Source organism: Furipterus horrens, unplaced genomic scaffold, assembly GCF_987537825.1.
Source record: "Furipterus horrens unplaced genomic scaffold, mFurHor1.1.pri manual_scaffold_10, whole genome shotgun sequence".
Taxonomy (NCBI): Eukaryota; Metazoa; Chordata; class Mammalia; order Chiroptera; family Furipteridae; genus Furipterus; species Furipterus horrens.
In genome coordinates, this window is record NW_028327180.1 from 11,703,762 (window position 1) to 11,720,111 (window position 16,350).

Genomic DNA, 16,350 nt, shown 5'->3' on the forward strand with positions numbered 1-16,350 from the left:
GCCTCCTCCTGAAACAGAGAAGGGAGGTCCTGTCATTTTAATGACCTTTCATAGGGTAGGGTACATATATACAGTAATATGAGAGGGCACGCATGAGCTCAGTCCGCAGGGAGTCTTAGTTCCTCACATATGCCTCATCATCTCTGGTCCTTATTGCGGTTGACATTTATCAAGGGCATGTTATTCACTTTCGATCCTTACCCCAGACCTGTCCTGCTATAGGACAGGAAATTGAGGCTCTGTGATCAAGTCACGCTGCTGGGTCACTGCTAGGTCACTGACCAAAATCCTTGAGAAGTTCCTTGTAGGTGTCTACAAGATACAATAATCATACAAAAATTCTGTCTCTTCCCCCAACCTCATCCCGGTGATTCTTTGGGCCATGTCTTTGGGCAATTCACCCCAAAGGAAGTTGCCATAGGACTGAAGGCAAGGCTTGGAGTCCAGGAGGAGCACAGCACTGGTGTCAGCGCAAGAGCTGCCGGTAAAGGTGATGACTCTCTCACTGGGTCTCTAACCAGTTCCAGTTAAGAACACAACACTCAGGTAAGACTTCCTCAGGTGGAAAGCAGGAAGAGGGTGGCTAGTGCAAGGATCAGATGGCACCTGCTGGGACGCTCATTTATTAATGATTTAACAAGGGCGATCACATGGGGCAACTGCCGTCTTCCTCTGCCCTCGTTTTCCTCACTCACAGACCTGACAAGTGTACAAGATGGACGGGCACAGCAAGGAGGAAGAGGAGGACGGCACCTTCACCAGCATTTCTCTTGCAGATGACACAGGTAAGGGAGAGCCTGATGGATTCCAACACATAAAATTCAGCAACGGCTCAGCAGTTTTTTTAATAAATATAATTTTTATTATAATGGTAACACATATTGTAGAAAACTTGAAAAATATAGCTACAAAAATAAGACAAAAAGTTTTTTTTTATTCTTTTTCTTTTTAAATGATTATTTTAAAAGTTCCTGTAGTTGTAGTACATGTACTTAAAAAAAAAAAAAATCAACACATAAAAATATAAAATGTTTATTTCCTAAAAGCTCAGGAAACATGACCTCAGAGTTGTTAATATTATCATCTTTTGTTCAATTATGGTCCATTTCTTCGCTATTTTGTAAAATAAGTTTATCATTTCTGAAAAATGAGCTCGAATAAGTTGCAATTCACTTTAAGAATAGTTTCAGAAAATGTCTGGTTTTTAAGCAAGGCCAAAGTTCGCTAAATTCAACATGAGAGAAGGAAAAGGGGGGGGGGGGCGGTTAGTAGTTCTAAAATGCTGAGGGAAGGATAATTATCTGGGAGAAATTACCAATGCTGAATTGCACACTGTTAACTGGATAAACACTTCAATCCTCTGAGCACCCATGCCGTGTGTGTGTGCGTGTGCGTGTGCGTGTGTGTGTGTTTGGCATTGATGTTACTTTGTATCCTGTTCCTTCAGCACAACCCCAGCCAGAAGCCAGGACTGCAGCTAAGCAATGGGGGTTACTGATTTTGATTAGCAGAGAGCAGAGCATGAATATTTAACATCCATGGCTCTTTCATAGGGCCACGCTTCTCCACTTTCTCCCTAACTGCTCAGATTCAAAAAGCCCCTTTCCGAAGTGTGGCCAGACAATTGGCACAAACCTCCAGCCAGCCAGAGCTAAGTCTCCCCTCCTGGCACCGCAGAAGCATGCTGGGAGCTTTGGAAATCAAAGCGGGGCATTTTCAGCTTTATGAGGGAAGGATGGAAACAAGGTTCCAGGGCTTTTGGAGCAATGGGATGCCTTGGCCTTTGCGTATTCCCACAAGGGCGTTTTAGAAAATGATCGGGTTGCAGAAGGCAGCAAAGGAAGGAAACAAAGACCAAGAGAAACCTGTCCCTTAGCTTCTGGGAGGCAGGATGAGCGAGCAGCCCCTAGGGGAGCCTTGCGTTGTTGTGGGCGGGCGCAGTGCACATGGGGAGCTTGCTCCATCCAAATGTGCCCCCGAGAACTCCTTCTCGATTGTAACGTGGGCTGGGCCTGAACGGAGGACCGTCGGTGTGGCTGGGCAACGGGCCCTTCCCAAACCACTTGCTCCTCCAGTCCTGGGTACAGCGGACAAAAGCACAGGAAGGTGGGGGACTTGAAGTCGGGTGGCCAGTCCACTGCTGGCACCCCTCCGAGTTGCCTGCTGAGTCTGAGGCTGTGGGCAGAAAGGCTGAATAAGCTGAGAAGGGTAAGCGGTTCTCCCAGGTTGGCAGCGGCAGTGGTGGCAGCCCAGGGACAGCCCCATGTCTCCTGCTGGCACTTGCCTCCTCCTTGAGCTGGGTGAGGGGAGTCACAGACTCTTAGGGCACAGCGGGCCTGAAGGGGATGGCCCAGCGTGGTACCGGGCGGTGGCCTGGGGGACCAGCATGAACAGCTGCTGTTTTAGTATTCCGAGATGTCGAAGAGAAATTGTTCACTTACTTCTAACAACCGTGAACTGAACCACCACGTGGCTTGGCTTTTGGAGACCATTGTATCAATTTGATGCGGTCCTCCCTTGTTAATAAGAGGTTCTTGGTCTTCGATAAACAAAAACAGGAGAACGAATTATTTGGACATAAAGGCAGCTTGTTTAATAGACATTGTGGGGTCTGTGCCAGGGCAAAGCATTAAAAAGGTGTGGCTTGTATTATTAAGATGTTTAGTCCAATTTATTGCTTTTCTCTTTGTTCTATATTATATATTACTATATGTATATGAAAAGGAGGGCCAGAGAGGTTCAGTGACCTGGCCTAGCGTGTGCGGGCTAGCTGTGTGTTGTACTTGAAGCCGCTAGATATGGAGGCTGTCATACAAGGAAAGCTCGTGTTTACTTCTGAATGCACAGTCGGGCCTCAAGTACTCTGATGCTGGGCCCCAGTGTGGCTGCTGCAGACCCACCCACTCCCTGTCCCCACTCCCCACCCCCAACCCCTCCCCCCATCATATAACTGACTCTTACTCAGAGCACAGCAAGAGAAAGGAGAACATCTAGGCGAACTCTGAGGAAAGGCTTGTTTGGGAAGAGGACCGCAGGCATTAACTTTGGTTTCCCTTCAAATCTAATTGATTTAGGGTGTTCTCCTTCCTGTTCCTCTGCAGGCAGGAGAGATGGCAGGGGAGTAGTTAGGTACCCCAGTCACAAACCAGCTGTGCTCTGTAAATGCACGTGTAGGTGGGTTGTATGGGATTCAGATCAGATATCTCCTTAGAAACAAGATAATAAGCAATAGGATTCTAGACCAGCTTTAACCCCTTGGTTCTCAAACTGTGTGCCAAGGAGCCCCTGGGAAGTGCAGCAAACCCCAAGGGGCTCCATGGGGCGTCCCCACCTCTATCAGACCCCGTGGGAACGGACGGCTAGAAGTTGCTCTCCATTGCGCATTCCTTCAGGGACCACTCTTTCAGCGCTGGGTTTTCTGTGGTTGCTGTGGTAAAAGCAAGTTCTGTGTAAAAATCAATGCAGAGCAGGTAGTGACGGGGTCCATCTGAGAAGATGGGAGAAGTTGTGAAATGCTCCAGAGGCACATACACGCGTCCCCTAAACAAGTAATTGTTTTTTAAGAATGAAATTAAAAAATTGAAATTCCTTTCAGTTGAAGTTTAGTATTTTCTTCAAATGGTTACTAAGTCTGGAGGCTATACGTACGTACATTAAGGTGTTTGGCCCAAAAGAGCATGGAACTGTTTACTATTTCTCGGGGCTTTGCAGCACTGTGACAAAATTACTTAGACTGCAGGGCGCTGTGAACCAAGGTAGCCTGGAGACCTCTAGTCTAGGCTACGCTGTGGCTGGGCTGGCCTCCCTTCTGGGTGAAGACGTGCAGTGCAACGCTGACAGGCAATAGGATCGATCTGTCCTTCCTCCCTGAGTTTCTGCTTCCCTGGCTTTGGTGCTACCACACTGCCCAGGCTCCCCGTTAACCCGTGCCTCCCCATTCTCAGACTCTTTGGGGAACCCCTTCCTGCAGGTGTTTCCCTAAGATTCTGCCCTTGGCCCATTTTTCTCCCCTCTCCAGACACACTCTCTGAATGATGTCACCCACTCCTCAGAGTCCCAGACTCGCAGTCATGCTATACACTGGTGACTAAGGACAGAGGTCGCAAATCCAAATGCCCTTAGGGCCAGGCATTGTGTTTGTGGGACAGAGGCAATGGTATAGCCTCATTTATTTCATTCAATTTTCAAAATAAACTATTGAAATCTGTATTATTTTTTTCAGTTTATTGGGTTTTTCATCATGCATTTTTTTTTTTTAGTTAAAAAAATTTTTTAAAAATTTTGATGGGGTAAGAACACTTGACATGAGATCTACCCTCTTGACAGACTTTTAGGTGTATGATACGGTATTGTTAACTATAGTTACAACAGTATACATCAGATCTCTACAAGTTATTCATCTGACAGGCCTGAAATTTTATACCTGTTGATTAGCCACTGTCCCTCTGCTACCACCCTACCCCCAGCGTCTGCAACTTTGCTTCCAGGAGTCTATTTTAGATTCCTCATACCTCATATTAAGTTGAATTGTACAGTTTGTCCTTCTGTGACTGGCTTATTTCACTTAGGAAAACGTCCCCAAGGTTCATGTTGTGCCATACTGCAAGATTTCTTTCTTTTTTAAGTCTTCATAATATTCCGCTGTGTGTATATACCACATTTTTGTTTACTCATTCATGTGTTGATGGACATTTAGGTTTTTCCCACATCTTAGCTGTTATGAATGGTGCAGCAATGAACATGAAAGTGCTAATATCTCTTTAAGATCTTGGTTTCAATTCTTTTGGATAAATACCCAGAAGTAGGATTGCTGGGTCCTACGGGACTTCTATGTTTAAACTTCTGAGAGACCTCCGCCTGTTTTCCACAGCGGCTGCATCATTTTACATTCCCGCCAACAGCGTAAAAGCATTCCAGCTTCTCCACATCCTCGCCGCCACTTGCTGTCTTTGTTTCTTTGGTGGCCTTGGTGGCCATCCCAGCAGGTGTGAGGTGATACCTCATGGTTCTGATTTGCGTTTCCCTGATGATTAGTGACACTGAGCATCTTTTCACGTACCTGTTGGCTATTGGTACGTCTTCCATGATGAAATTTCTGTTCAAATCCTGTGACCATTTTAGTACTTTCATTAGTGAGTTGTAGGTGTTCCTTATGTATTTTGGAAATTACCCCTTATCAGATATATGATTTACAAATTCTCCCATTCATTGGTTGTTTCCTTTATTAGTTTGATGACGTCTCAACTGTCCGTATCTGCTGTTGTTGCCTGTACTTTTGGTGTCATATCCATGAATTATTGTCAACACCAATGTCATGAAGCTTTTTTCCTTTATTTTCTTCTAGAAGTTTTATAGCTTCTGGCCTTTCACTTAGGTCTTTAATCCATTTTGAATTGCTCTTTGTGTATGGTGTAAGATAAGAGTTCAGTGTCATCCTCTTGCACGTTTATTGAAGAGCTTGTCCTTGCCCCATTGTGGATTCTTGTCACCCTTGCTGAAGATCAGTTGACCATATGTGGGTGGATTTCTTTCTGGGCTCTTATTCAGTTCCATTGGTATATATGTCTGTCTTCAGGCCAGTACCATACCTTTTTAATTACTATGGTTGTAACTTTATTACACTAAAATTAGGACGTGCGATGCTTCTAGCTCCCTGCCCCTCTCCCCAATTGTTTTGGTTATTTGGAGTCTTTAGTGCTTTCATATGAGTTTTACAATTATTTTTTCTGTAAAACATGCCATTGGGATTTTGATAGGGACAGCACTGAATCTGTAGATTGCTTTGGGTAATATGGATATTTTAATAATATTAAAGATTTGTAAAACAAAAACTAGAAAACATTGATAAATAAATTAAAGCTGATACAAACAAGTGGAAAGTCACTTTGCACCTTTTCTATCACACAGCAAGTTTAACTCTTTCAACAAAGATAAGCTGTGTTCGCATATCAAATATAGGAGAACTTTTTTCATTTCTCACCACCATTTTCTTTGGAAGACACAGTCATCTTTGATTAGATTTCATTTTTTACTTTTGATTGAGAGCAGAGAACAAGAAAAGTTTACTTTCCTCTTAAATCTACTACAAGAAAGGCACCAGAGTACGTGATATGATAAAGTGGCAACCAGTGAGTGCTGAGCCTCACTCAGCGCCGGGGTCCAGCCAGGTGGGGACTGAGGCTCCCTGGAGAGCACATGCCCTGCTCAGAGGGCAGATCTGCTTCCCATTTCTAGCTGACTGTTGCCATAAAAGAAATGCAAATGCAAATAAGCACAATTTCTAAGAGATATTAGAAATACAGAGACTTTTTGGTGAAACTTGCTGATTTTTCCATGATTTTTGCTCAGTTCTAATTTAAAAATAGCATCATATATGTCCAAACAAAACACAGCTGCAGGATAGATATGACTGCAGAAAAACTATTTTCAGACTTCTGCTCTTGAATCTTTATCACTTGTCTTTATCTCTCCTCTGAGTTTGATTCATAAACTGCTAGACAACTAGATATATTCCAGGTGTCAAATGAACTCATCTTCCCCACCACTACCCCAAATCTGCTCCCACTCTTGATTCATAATTTTAATGAATGGTCCCATTATCCAGTCAGTTACTTAAGCTAGAAATTCATATGTCATTGTTCCATTCTCATCTCTCACTATCCAATTAATCACTGTTTTCTGTTGACCTTGAAAATGTTTCTCCAGTAAATCTGGCCTTCTCTAACCCTATCACCCCTTCCCTGATTAAGGCCCTCATTATCTCCCACATAAAACACAGCATCAACTTCCTGATTGTTCTTCCTATTTCAATCCTTACCCTTTCAAATCTGCCCCCCACATTGACTATATCACTCCCTCTCCTTGCAGAGAACAACCAATGCCTCTCATCCCCTGATGGACGAAGTCCAAGACACTTAGCATGGCATTTATTTAAAGCCTCCCTCTTCCTGGCTCACCCTGTCTCCTCAGTGTCATTTCTGGCTGCACAGTTTGGGTTCAGTAGGAAACACTTAACGTTCAATCCACGTGATGACTTTGTGCATGCTGCTCTTTCTGCTTGGACTAACACTACTCGCCCTTTTCTTGCCTGGCTAATTCCTGCTCATCCTGTGAGAACTCACTCAGGTATCACCTCCTCCAGGAAGACTCCCTTGATGTTTCCTACCCAACGGACTGAGCTTCTATAGGACAGAGACTGGGTTTTAAAATGTTTGTACTTCCAGCACCTAGCACATAATAGACACCCAACACATCTCTTTCCAAACAATTGTGCCTGAGTTTGTGGGTATATTGGGGTGAGGGTCAGTTAGGCAGGCCATCGCCTAGCTGAGAATTTACTCCTAGCATCAGCTCTCTTATATTATTTCTACCTTTTAGAGTTTCTTTCCTATCTCCCCTTCTGGTTCAGTTTCCTTTTGCTTTTGGAAAACATTTATTGAGCACGTACTGTCACGTGCCAGGACCTGGCTATTTGAACAATTAACTCAGGAAGGGCTTGAACTTTGGAGTCAGAAATGCCTGAATTTGAATCTGTTAGACTTTGAGCAAGTTTTTTTTTTAACATCCCTAAGCCTGAGTTTCCTCAGTTGCAAAATAATCTACGAATATATCTCCGTATTGTTTCGGAGATTAAACGAAACTTCTTGAACTAGCCTGGCGTACAGTAAGTGTTCATTCAGTACATTTTAGTTTCTTCTATGCCCACGTCAAGGAGCTGCCACAGAAGTTTCTTTAAAGGCTCCAAGATTTGTTCACCTCCGTTGTCATGGAAGCTGCTCTATAAGCCAGTTCTGCCTGTTGCTGTCCTCCTGATAAGAAAGCGTGCGGAAGAAGGGAAGAAGGGGGGCGGGGGTGGTGGATGTGCAGAAACTCTTTAAACAAGAGCACGGATCCTTTCTGATGAAAATAACACAGCTCCTCTCTTCCCTCTTATCCCGGCCCTCACCTCTCACCGTCCATGTTCTTCCTGGGGCTGTTCTTTATGCTTCAGCGTCCGCCCTGGCCCTGCCTTCTAAACCCTCCCCTGAATAATAGTCAGCGCGGCTCTGCATCTGCTTTTGGCCTCAGCTAATTAGCCCTCCTTGTAAGGTTGTAATAAGCTTCCCAGAGAAGTGGCACCATTGTTGCGCGCTTTTATTTGGTGCGGCTTCCTCCCACTATATGGAAAATACAACAATACCCGCCTCTTGCCCCACCGAAAGCAGCCTGGTTTTGAAAAGCTTTCAGAAGGCCATCTGCCACCCTTCGGCCGGCCAAGCAGAAGATCAGACACGAGGCCCTGCATTAGTTAGCACTGCCCGTAAAAGCTATGGCGGGTCTGTGTTCCTTTTCATCTCACCCGCCATTATAGACGGGCTCCAGAAGGAAATGGACTTGCGCTGCCCAGCTGGGAGGCGCCGCGAGCCCTCCAGGCGTCCTGTCCCTGAAAAGGGAGCCGGCCTTTCTTTTCTGGCAGTAAATGGAGCCCGTGTTTGCAGCCGGCCCCAGGCTCCCCAGGGTCTGCCGCGCTGCTCTGAATGGCTTTGCCAGGTTACCCCGGACCACTTGGGAGGAGACCATGCCAATGACGCCCGGAGCGGAGGCCTCGTTCAGTGCGGGCACAAGGATGAGGCCAGGGTCTGCCGCACGTGCCGGTCAGGAGCAGGGGGGCGCTCGCCACGCCATCTCAACGTACGCCCTCCCATGAACTGGGCTATGAATGTTAATTTCAAAGATTATTCAAACATCCTTCAGGATGTCAAAAAAGATCACTTCAAGTAAGGTAGACTTTTTTTTTTCCCCCCTAGTGGAATTGAACGAAGTACATTCATTGCACCAGCAATGGTGGGAAGTTTCAGGAAATCTTAATTGACATTTGGGATCCATATAAGTACAGATAATGGCACCGGCTGAGTGAAATATCTGTCCCTGTGAGCGGAAGATGGTGTGGACAGTGGCATTAGGAATACCTCCCCTGGTCCCACAAAAGGCCTTAGAGACTTCACCTAAGACATTCAGTAAGAAAAAAGATTAACCCTGCTTCTCAGTAGCTTCTGAGAGGGGGACGGCTCTTGGGTCCCTGGTGTGTTACTAGAAATTGCAAGTGCTCTTTCTGTGGAAACACCTTCAATCAGAGGAAATCCACTTAACTGATATAAATGATCTAGCTTAATGCAAAACCCAGTTTTAACAAACAGGCTGAAGAAATGCAGTGTTAGGGCAGTGTCTAAATGCTTTCAGTAATGGAGGGTGTTCTCTAATTTTTGTATCAAAGGGTAAGTATTAATATTTTGGCTTTTCCTTTACAAGAGAGACCAACCATTGGTTCCCTTGTATTGGCGATGTGTTTTTCTCTGTTGTTAGATTATCCAAAAAAAAAAAAAAAAAAAGAAGTGCGAACGTTTCGTGTTAAATGTACATGAGATCTTCATAAACACGCTTGTTTATTTTTCTAGAGAAAAATCCAGAGGAGAGCCAGGAAATCAGGGGTGAATTTTATTTACCAGCGCGCACGAGCTAAGGAGATGCTGACTTCTCCCAGTTCTTCTTCCTGTTGAGAAGGGGGCCAACATGGAGACACTAATTTTATAAAGGCCCCAGCCAGACTGGGTCAGCTTTGGACACATGTCCCCTCATAGGCCTTCTATCTACCCAACCTGTTCAGAATTTGAGGGTCAGAGGCTGGTTTCCTTGGATGCCCTAGGGGTTCCCTTGAGAACCCCTGTAAAGGTTCTCTGAGCTCCACCTCGAACGAAGTAAGAAGGAGGAGAACTCTAAAAGAATGAGACAAAGCGGGAGGAACCAGCTTCAGCTGTGCCTCTCAACCGCAGGAATAAAAACGTTAAGTGACCCCAAAGCTACGAGTAACCCTATTAGAAATGACATGCGCTCCAATCCCAGGACCGGAGTTACTGTAACAGCTATTCCAGACAGACCGGCTTTCCTTTCATCTTCAATCCTCAATGTTGGAATAGAAGGGACTCAGTGGCAGCCCACATGAATGATCTGGGAGAACAGTGTCTGTCCCCTTGCTGTCTTCTTGTTAGCGTGACCTGGAGCTTCCCTCCAGCAGCCTTCCTGGGATGCACGCAGCCCACAGCCACCTCTTTTCAGCCCTTACCAGCTTTCTTCCCCATTTAGTCAGTGTCCCCTTGCTTCTTTTCACACACATCACTTTTTGTCGTCAGCTTAATGACTGGCTCACAGTACTTGGCTGTGCGCATGCGTAGTTCTCTCATTGCTGGGAGTGTGACATTAGTAAAAGCTGTTTGAAAAAGCCTGCCTTTTTCCTTTCTTATCCCTCAGACTCTTCACTACCTTTGTCCCAGCAGACAAAAAACTATTATTACTTGTTCACTCAGGATATTTTGCTTTCATTTTCATTCTTAGTGGCAAGGTTAGTGGGTTTTTCTAAGGCCACAGTAACTATTGAAAGCTTCATTTATAAAAAAAATTTAGGAAAAATTTTTCAATGATGTTTCTTGTCCTTTTTTATTTTAGAATTTTAAAAGGCTTGAGCTTCATGGTATTAACTATTCCTCAACTTACATAGTGGGTTCCTGTCCCTTCTGCTTTAAAATAGTGTGAAAACAGAATTTCTGCCAATAAGATGTAATTGATGGATAATTTGAGAGACTCAGTCACACTTGGCAGTGACTGTTGGCCTCTAACCACTAAATTTCTCAGTCAATGCCTTTCTGTGGACTATTCAGTGATTGTGCAAGGAGGGCCTATATTTCAAGGGCTTTCTTAAAGAACCATTTTTATAGAATGTTTTTTGCTAACACAAACAGTAACTCCTTTATTTATCCATTTTGTAAGTTGGGACATTATCCTTTCCCCAAAATATATGATCATTTGACAGTGAAAGGAATTTGGCAAATTCAGAGCTAACTGATCATTTTTTAAAAGTAAATGCAGAGCACACTGATCATTTTTTAAAAGTACACTGTGTGAGTAATATTTCTTTCATGTTCTAATGACTTACATCTTTAAAGGTTTGGTCTTTTTTTTTTTTTGGAAGGCAGGAAAACTAAAGCAGGTGTTGGAGAACTATGATTAATCGGCGGTCACTCCAGTTTTTCTATATGTTCTCAATTCTGATGATGATTAGAAAAATCAATTGGTTTCTTTAGAATTCCTAGTTCACTCTTTGGATCCTTGATACTACCTAAACCACCCCCCCCCAAAAAAAACCCATATATCATCACAAAACTAAGAGAGTGACAAAATTAAATATTTGGAGTGAGCCAGATTTTACTAACTAGTCATGCATCTCTTAGATGAATAATGATACTAACATTTATTGAGAACTTATTACATACCAGGCACAGTGCTAAGAACGTCATGTTCATTATCTCATTCTGTCCTCAGAAATACCATGTGATAAGTATTATCCCTGTTGTTCAGATTGAAAACTAGGATTCAGATTTAGGTATTTGTATGTAGCAAAGCTGGAATTCCAACCCAGGTCTGAGTGACTTCAAAGCCATTGGACAAAAGCATCAGGATAGAAATTACTAGATAGATAGCTTAACTGGATCGTGCTGACTAGGTAGAAGCAGAAGGTGCCCACATTGCATGTATTGAATAATGAAATATGGTCTCCTAGTTATGTTATGGGGTCAGTGTTTCAAAAATGTAATCATAGAACCAGAGGGCAAGAAGAACTCCAGAGGCTCTCTGACAACACTAGAATATGTTCAGACCAGAAAGGTAGAATATAAAATTGTCTCTCTGATGTGATTACAGCCACATAAAAGTAATTTATGTATATGGAACTAGGATGGGAAGAGAACTTGGAAAATTGTATTTATTAGTGTGACGGGGTAATAGGTTATTACATTTTCATGTTATATTTATACAATAATTTTTTTCTTAAAAATAAGATTAACATAAATTTTCTAACATGTGGAAGTAAGATATGAATACTAAATTGAGTGTGGCTTTTGAGAAGCATGTGAAAATACCATTAAGATTAGGGGCATCTCTCAAAACCTCCCTACTGCCTCTCGCAGCTTTAGTGATGCACGCAAAGAATTGTCCTAGAAAAATAAAATGTAGGAAGTGGCAAATTTAGTTACAGGATGCACAAGGCCCAGAGGGAGGGGAACAGGGGAGATGAGACATAAATTGTAAATGCTAGCCCTCAGCACGGTCTGTCTGACTTGTTTTAATTTCATTTTTACTTTGAAACAATCTCAACTACCCAAAATTTACAAACATGCCGAGAAGGATTCTTTGTTTTCCTGAATAATTGGAGAGTTAGTTACCAAACCAAAGCCCTGACCCCACTGGACACTTCAGCCCATATTTCCTACAAAGAAGGATCTTCTCTTTCACAATGACAATACAACTGACAAAATGAGGAAAATGACACCCATACGTTAATATCATCTAATCTTCCAAGTGCACTGTCGTTTCACTGGTTGCCTTGACGATGTCTGTTAGAGCAAAGCTCTCGGTTCAGAACATACATTGTGTTTCCTTGCCGTGTGGTTTTAGGCCCCTTCAGTCCGGAGCAATTCCTTGATCCTTACTTGACTTTCATGACCTGAATGCTTTCTAAGATTACAGGGTAGTTATTTTTTAATGGTTCTTAATATAAATATGTTGGCAAAAAAATCATAGAAGTGATGCTTTGTTCTTCTCATCGCACCCTCTCAGAGGCACCTAATCTCTATTTATCTGCTCACCGGTGAGGTTAACTTTGATGCCTCGATTATGGTGCCGTCGTACTTCCTTTTCTTTTAATAATTAGCAAGTATTTCAGGGGGAGATATTTTGAGACTATAAATATTCCATTTCACATCAAACTATTTAGTTATTTCAGAATAGACATGTGGTTTACTAATTCATTGAGTGGGCTATAATCCTCAGTATATTCTTAGAGAAGAAGAGGAAGAGCTACGCAGTACCTTGAAATCCTTTCCGTGTAGTATTTTCATCAGGAGTATAGGGATTCTCCTCCTACCCTGGCTGGTTTGGCTCAGTAGATTGAGCGTCGGCCTGCGAGCTAAGTGTCGCTGGTTCAATCTTCCAGTCAGGGCACATCAGAGAAGGAAAACTCTGATTCCAAAAAACCTCCGCTGCCTTGCGGCATACCTCTTCAGGGGAAAGGCTAAGGGAGTAAACCCCGACAGAAAATCCGGAGCCGGAGTCCCTAAGGCGGTTTGACGTTGTAGTCAACACCGGCAACTCCTGCGGCGCGCCTGAAGCCAAGCTGTATTGACTCCGTCTTTCCCTTGGATCCTTCAGCTGCGAAGAGAGGGGGGGTCTGCTGCATGGGCAACAGCAGACCCTCCATATCACCCTGCCCAGGCTCTGTAGCTTCAGCTTCACTGGAGAGGACACTCCAGCGTCATCGCAAGATGTCAATTCAACACGGGAGGAGACAGATACCATGTCACTCCCGAGTCGGACTGCACAACCATTCTCGGCGGTGCAGATAGACTCTTAAGAAGCTACACCATCGTCTCTCGAGACGGACGGCTGCCGACGACGACGATAGGGATTCTCCTCCTACTGCCTTGAACTATTAAAATCCTCACACTGGCTTCATTTCTTCTGTTGTAAATTAGTCTTCAAAAGACAGATGGGGAAGGATGACCAACAAGGAAAAACGGAATATTCCTTTATTCATTCAACCATGTAACTAATATTTAACGAGAGACTACCATGTACCAGGCACTCAGTTCAGGCCGTAGCTCCAGTGTGTCTGCTCCGAGCCACCGAGGGAAGTCTCGGGCGGTCGGTGGCTGTGGGGTGGAAGGCTGGTGGATGCCCACGTGCTGCTCTTACCACGTGGCTGGCCTCCCCAGCGCTGTTCACAGATGATGAATGTTTATAAGCCAAACACTGGTATTTTCATATGGATCTCAAATTCAGAAATCATGTGAGGATGATCTTAACTTGTACTTGTCAGATACCGTGACAACACAGCAGAGCCGTCCTTGCTATGTCATTATACTGCTTCTCATAACCCTTCTTCCTACATTTTATTTTTTAAAGAAAAATGTCAGCCCAATTGGCCTCATTTCAACATTCTAGGAGAGGTAGATTCATAGCAGCATCTTTAATTCATTGTCCCTCATGCCTTCTCCTTTCCTCTCTTTTCCCTCATTTCCTCCACAGATCTTATTTATACTCTGTGTTCGTTCTCATTGCCTTGCTTTGATCGTCTGCCGATTGCCCGCGGCGGCCTGTTTCTCCCCTCCACGCCCCACTCCGTACTCCTTCCCTCCTGCCTTCTCTCTCTCACACCGACGATGTCTTGGGGTCTCCTCTTTCTTTTCTCTCCATTCTGATCTCATGGCCTGACCTTTGCCCTTCTTGCTCCTATTGTACGGTTGGCTTAAGGGTTTGGAGATAAAGCAATACCTTGCTAATCTGAGTTGAATAACTTTTTAAAAAAAGTGTTAGTTTTGTTATTTTGAGGACATGGAAAGGAAGCGTTTGGCGTGGGTTTAAGCATTTACGATCTGCATATTACTGGACAGTTAAAATCATTGCTGCTAAGTCTTATTAACTTTTCACATGCACATACTGCTGCTAAGGCTAGTATTTCTTTTGTTGTTCATTTATGGAGTATGCTTTTTTTCTTTAGGTAGCATTGAAATGAAATATTTACATAGTCTCAAAATATCTCCCCCCAATACTTGCTAATGGTTAAAAGATAAAAGAGTATGACAGCACCATAATGGAGGCATCAAAGTTAAACTTGACACTGATAGTCTGCAATGAGAACACAACCATTGCTTCTGAGATAGTTTTGCTGACTTATTGGTATTAAAAAATACCTACTCTGTAATCTTTGAAAGCATTCAGGTCACGAAAGTCAAGTAAGGATCAAGGAATTGCTCCGGACTGAAGGGGGCTAAAACCACACGACAAGGAAACACAATGTATGTTCTGAACCGGGAGCTTTGCTCTAACAGACATCGTCAAGGCAACCGGTGAAACGACAGTGCACTTGGAAGATTAGATGATATTAACGTATGGGTGTCATTCTCCTCACTTTGTCAGCTGTATTGTGATTGTGAAGGAGAAGATCCTTCTTTGTAGGAAATATGGGCTGAAGTGTCCAGTGGGGTCAGGGTTTTGGTTTGGTAACTAACGCTCCAATTATTCAGGAAAACAAAGAATCCTTCTCGGCATGTTTGTAGATTTTGGGTAGTTGAGACTGTTTCAAAGTAAAAATGAAATTAAAACAAGTCAGACAGACCGTGCTGAGGGCTGGCGTTTACAATTTATGTCTCATCTCCCCTGTTCCCCTCCCTCTGGGCCTTGTGCATCCTGTAACTAAATTTGCCACTTCCTACATTTTATTTTTCTAGGACAATTCTTTGCCTGCATCACTAAAGCAGTGAGAAGCCGTGGGGAGGTTTTGATAGACGTCCCTAATCTTAACAATGGCATTTTCACATGCCTCTCAAAGCCCTCAATGATGTTAGTGTTCCTATCTTGCTTCCACATGTTATTACAGAAATCTTATTTTGAATGAACTTCGCCACTAGAGGTCAGCAGTGTACCATCTCAAAGAGAAGACATAAAATGTGACCAAGTCATGAGCAGCTCCCTATCTGTGCCTTAAATGGCATTCACGGTGACTTTTAGTTTATTCTGAATATCTGGACAGTTGTCAGACAGATGTGATGATGAGGTGATATCAGCTGTCACTCTAGATGATATTCCATGTGTGTCTAATGTTCTGTTCAGCGTGAAGAGCCATGTCTGGAACTGTGAGGAAAATGGCTTCTCCACAGCACGTGACGTGGGGCCGTAAGATAATTTGATAGAAAGTAGTGAGTCCTGCAGTGAAAAGACACTGTGGAAGTCCAGTGTCATCCTCTAAAGTAACTCAGACGCGTCTGCTTTTTATGAGATTGAACAACGACGGACCCCGAGAAGAACATTCATTCCTTCATTCAGTCAACATTTATGGACATACTTGTACTTGGCAATGAGGCTGCATTCATGGAGACCAATCGGTGGTGCCCCAAGGAACCTAAGGAATCAGGGAGAGCCGGTCTCTATTCACACACAATCAGTGCTTACAGACCACCATGCAGGGCAATTCTCCCTCCGATTTTCTTATGTCCTCTTCCCAACAGACGTTGGGACCAAGCACTGTAACTCCCACTTCTGTTGATGGTCACTTGCAGCACAGCAGGGGCCGGTGGCTTTTGAAGTTGATGACACTTTTCTGAGGCGATGTTAAGAGCAGACTGTGTACCTTTTGCATCAAATCCAGAACTGAACCATAGAGATACTTGCAAGACAATGTTCAGAAGCAGAGTTGGATTGTGGCCAGTGATGCGTGTTAGAAAAAAATATTAAAATTTATTTTAACATAAAATTCTTGGATGAGAG

General features: G+C 43.6%; 1 protein-coding gene across 1 annotated transcript in view; it reads left to right on the forward strand.

The window, feature by feature from the left end:
- The first annotated feature begins 690 nt into the window (after positions 1-690).
- Positions 691-16,350, forward strand: part of SCOC (short coiled-coil protein) — a 30,187-nt gene continuing 14,527 nt past the window's right edge. Inside the window, exon 1 of the mRNA XM_090288925.1 lies at positions 691-785. Within this exon, the coding sequence (XP_090145051.1) occupies positions 716-785 (70 nt within the window). The 5' untranslated portion in view covers positions 691-715. The remainder of the gene's footprint in view (positions 786-16,350) is intronic.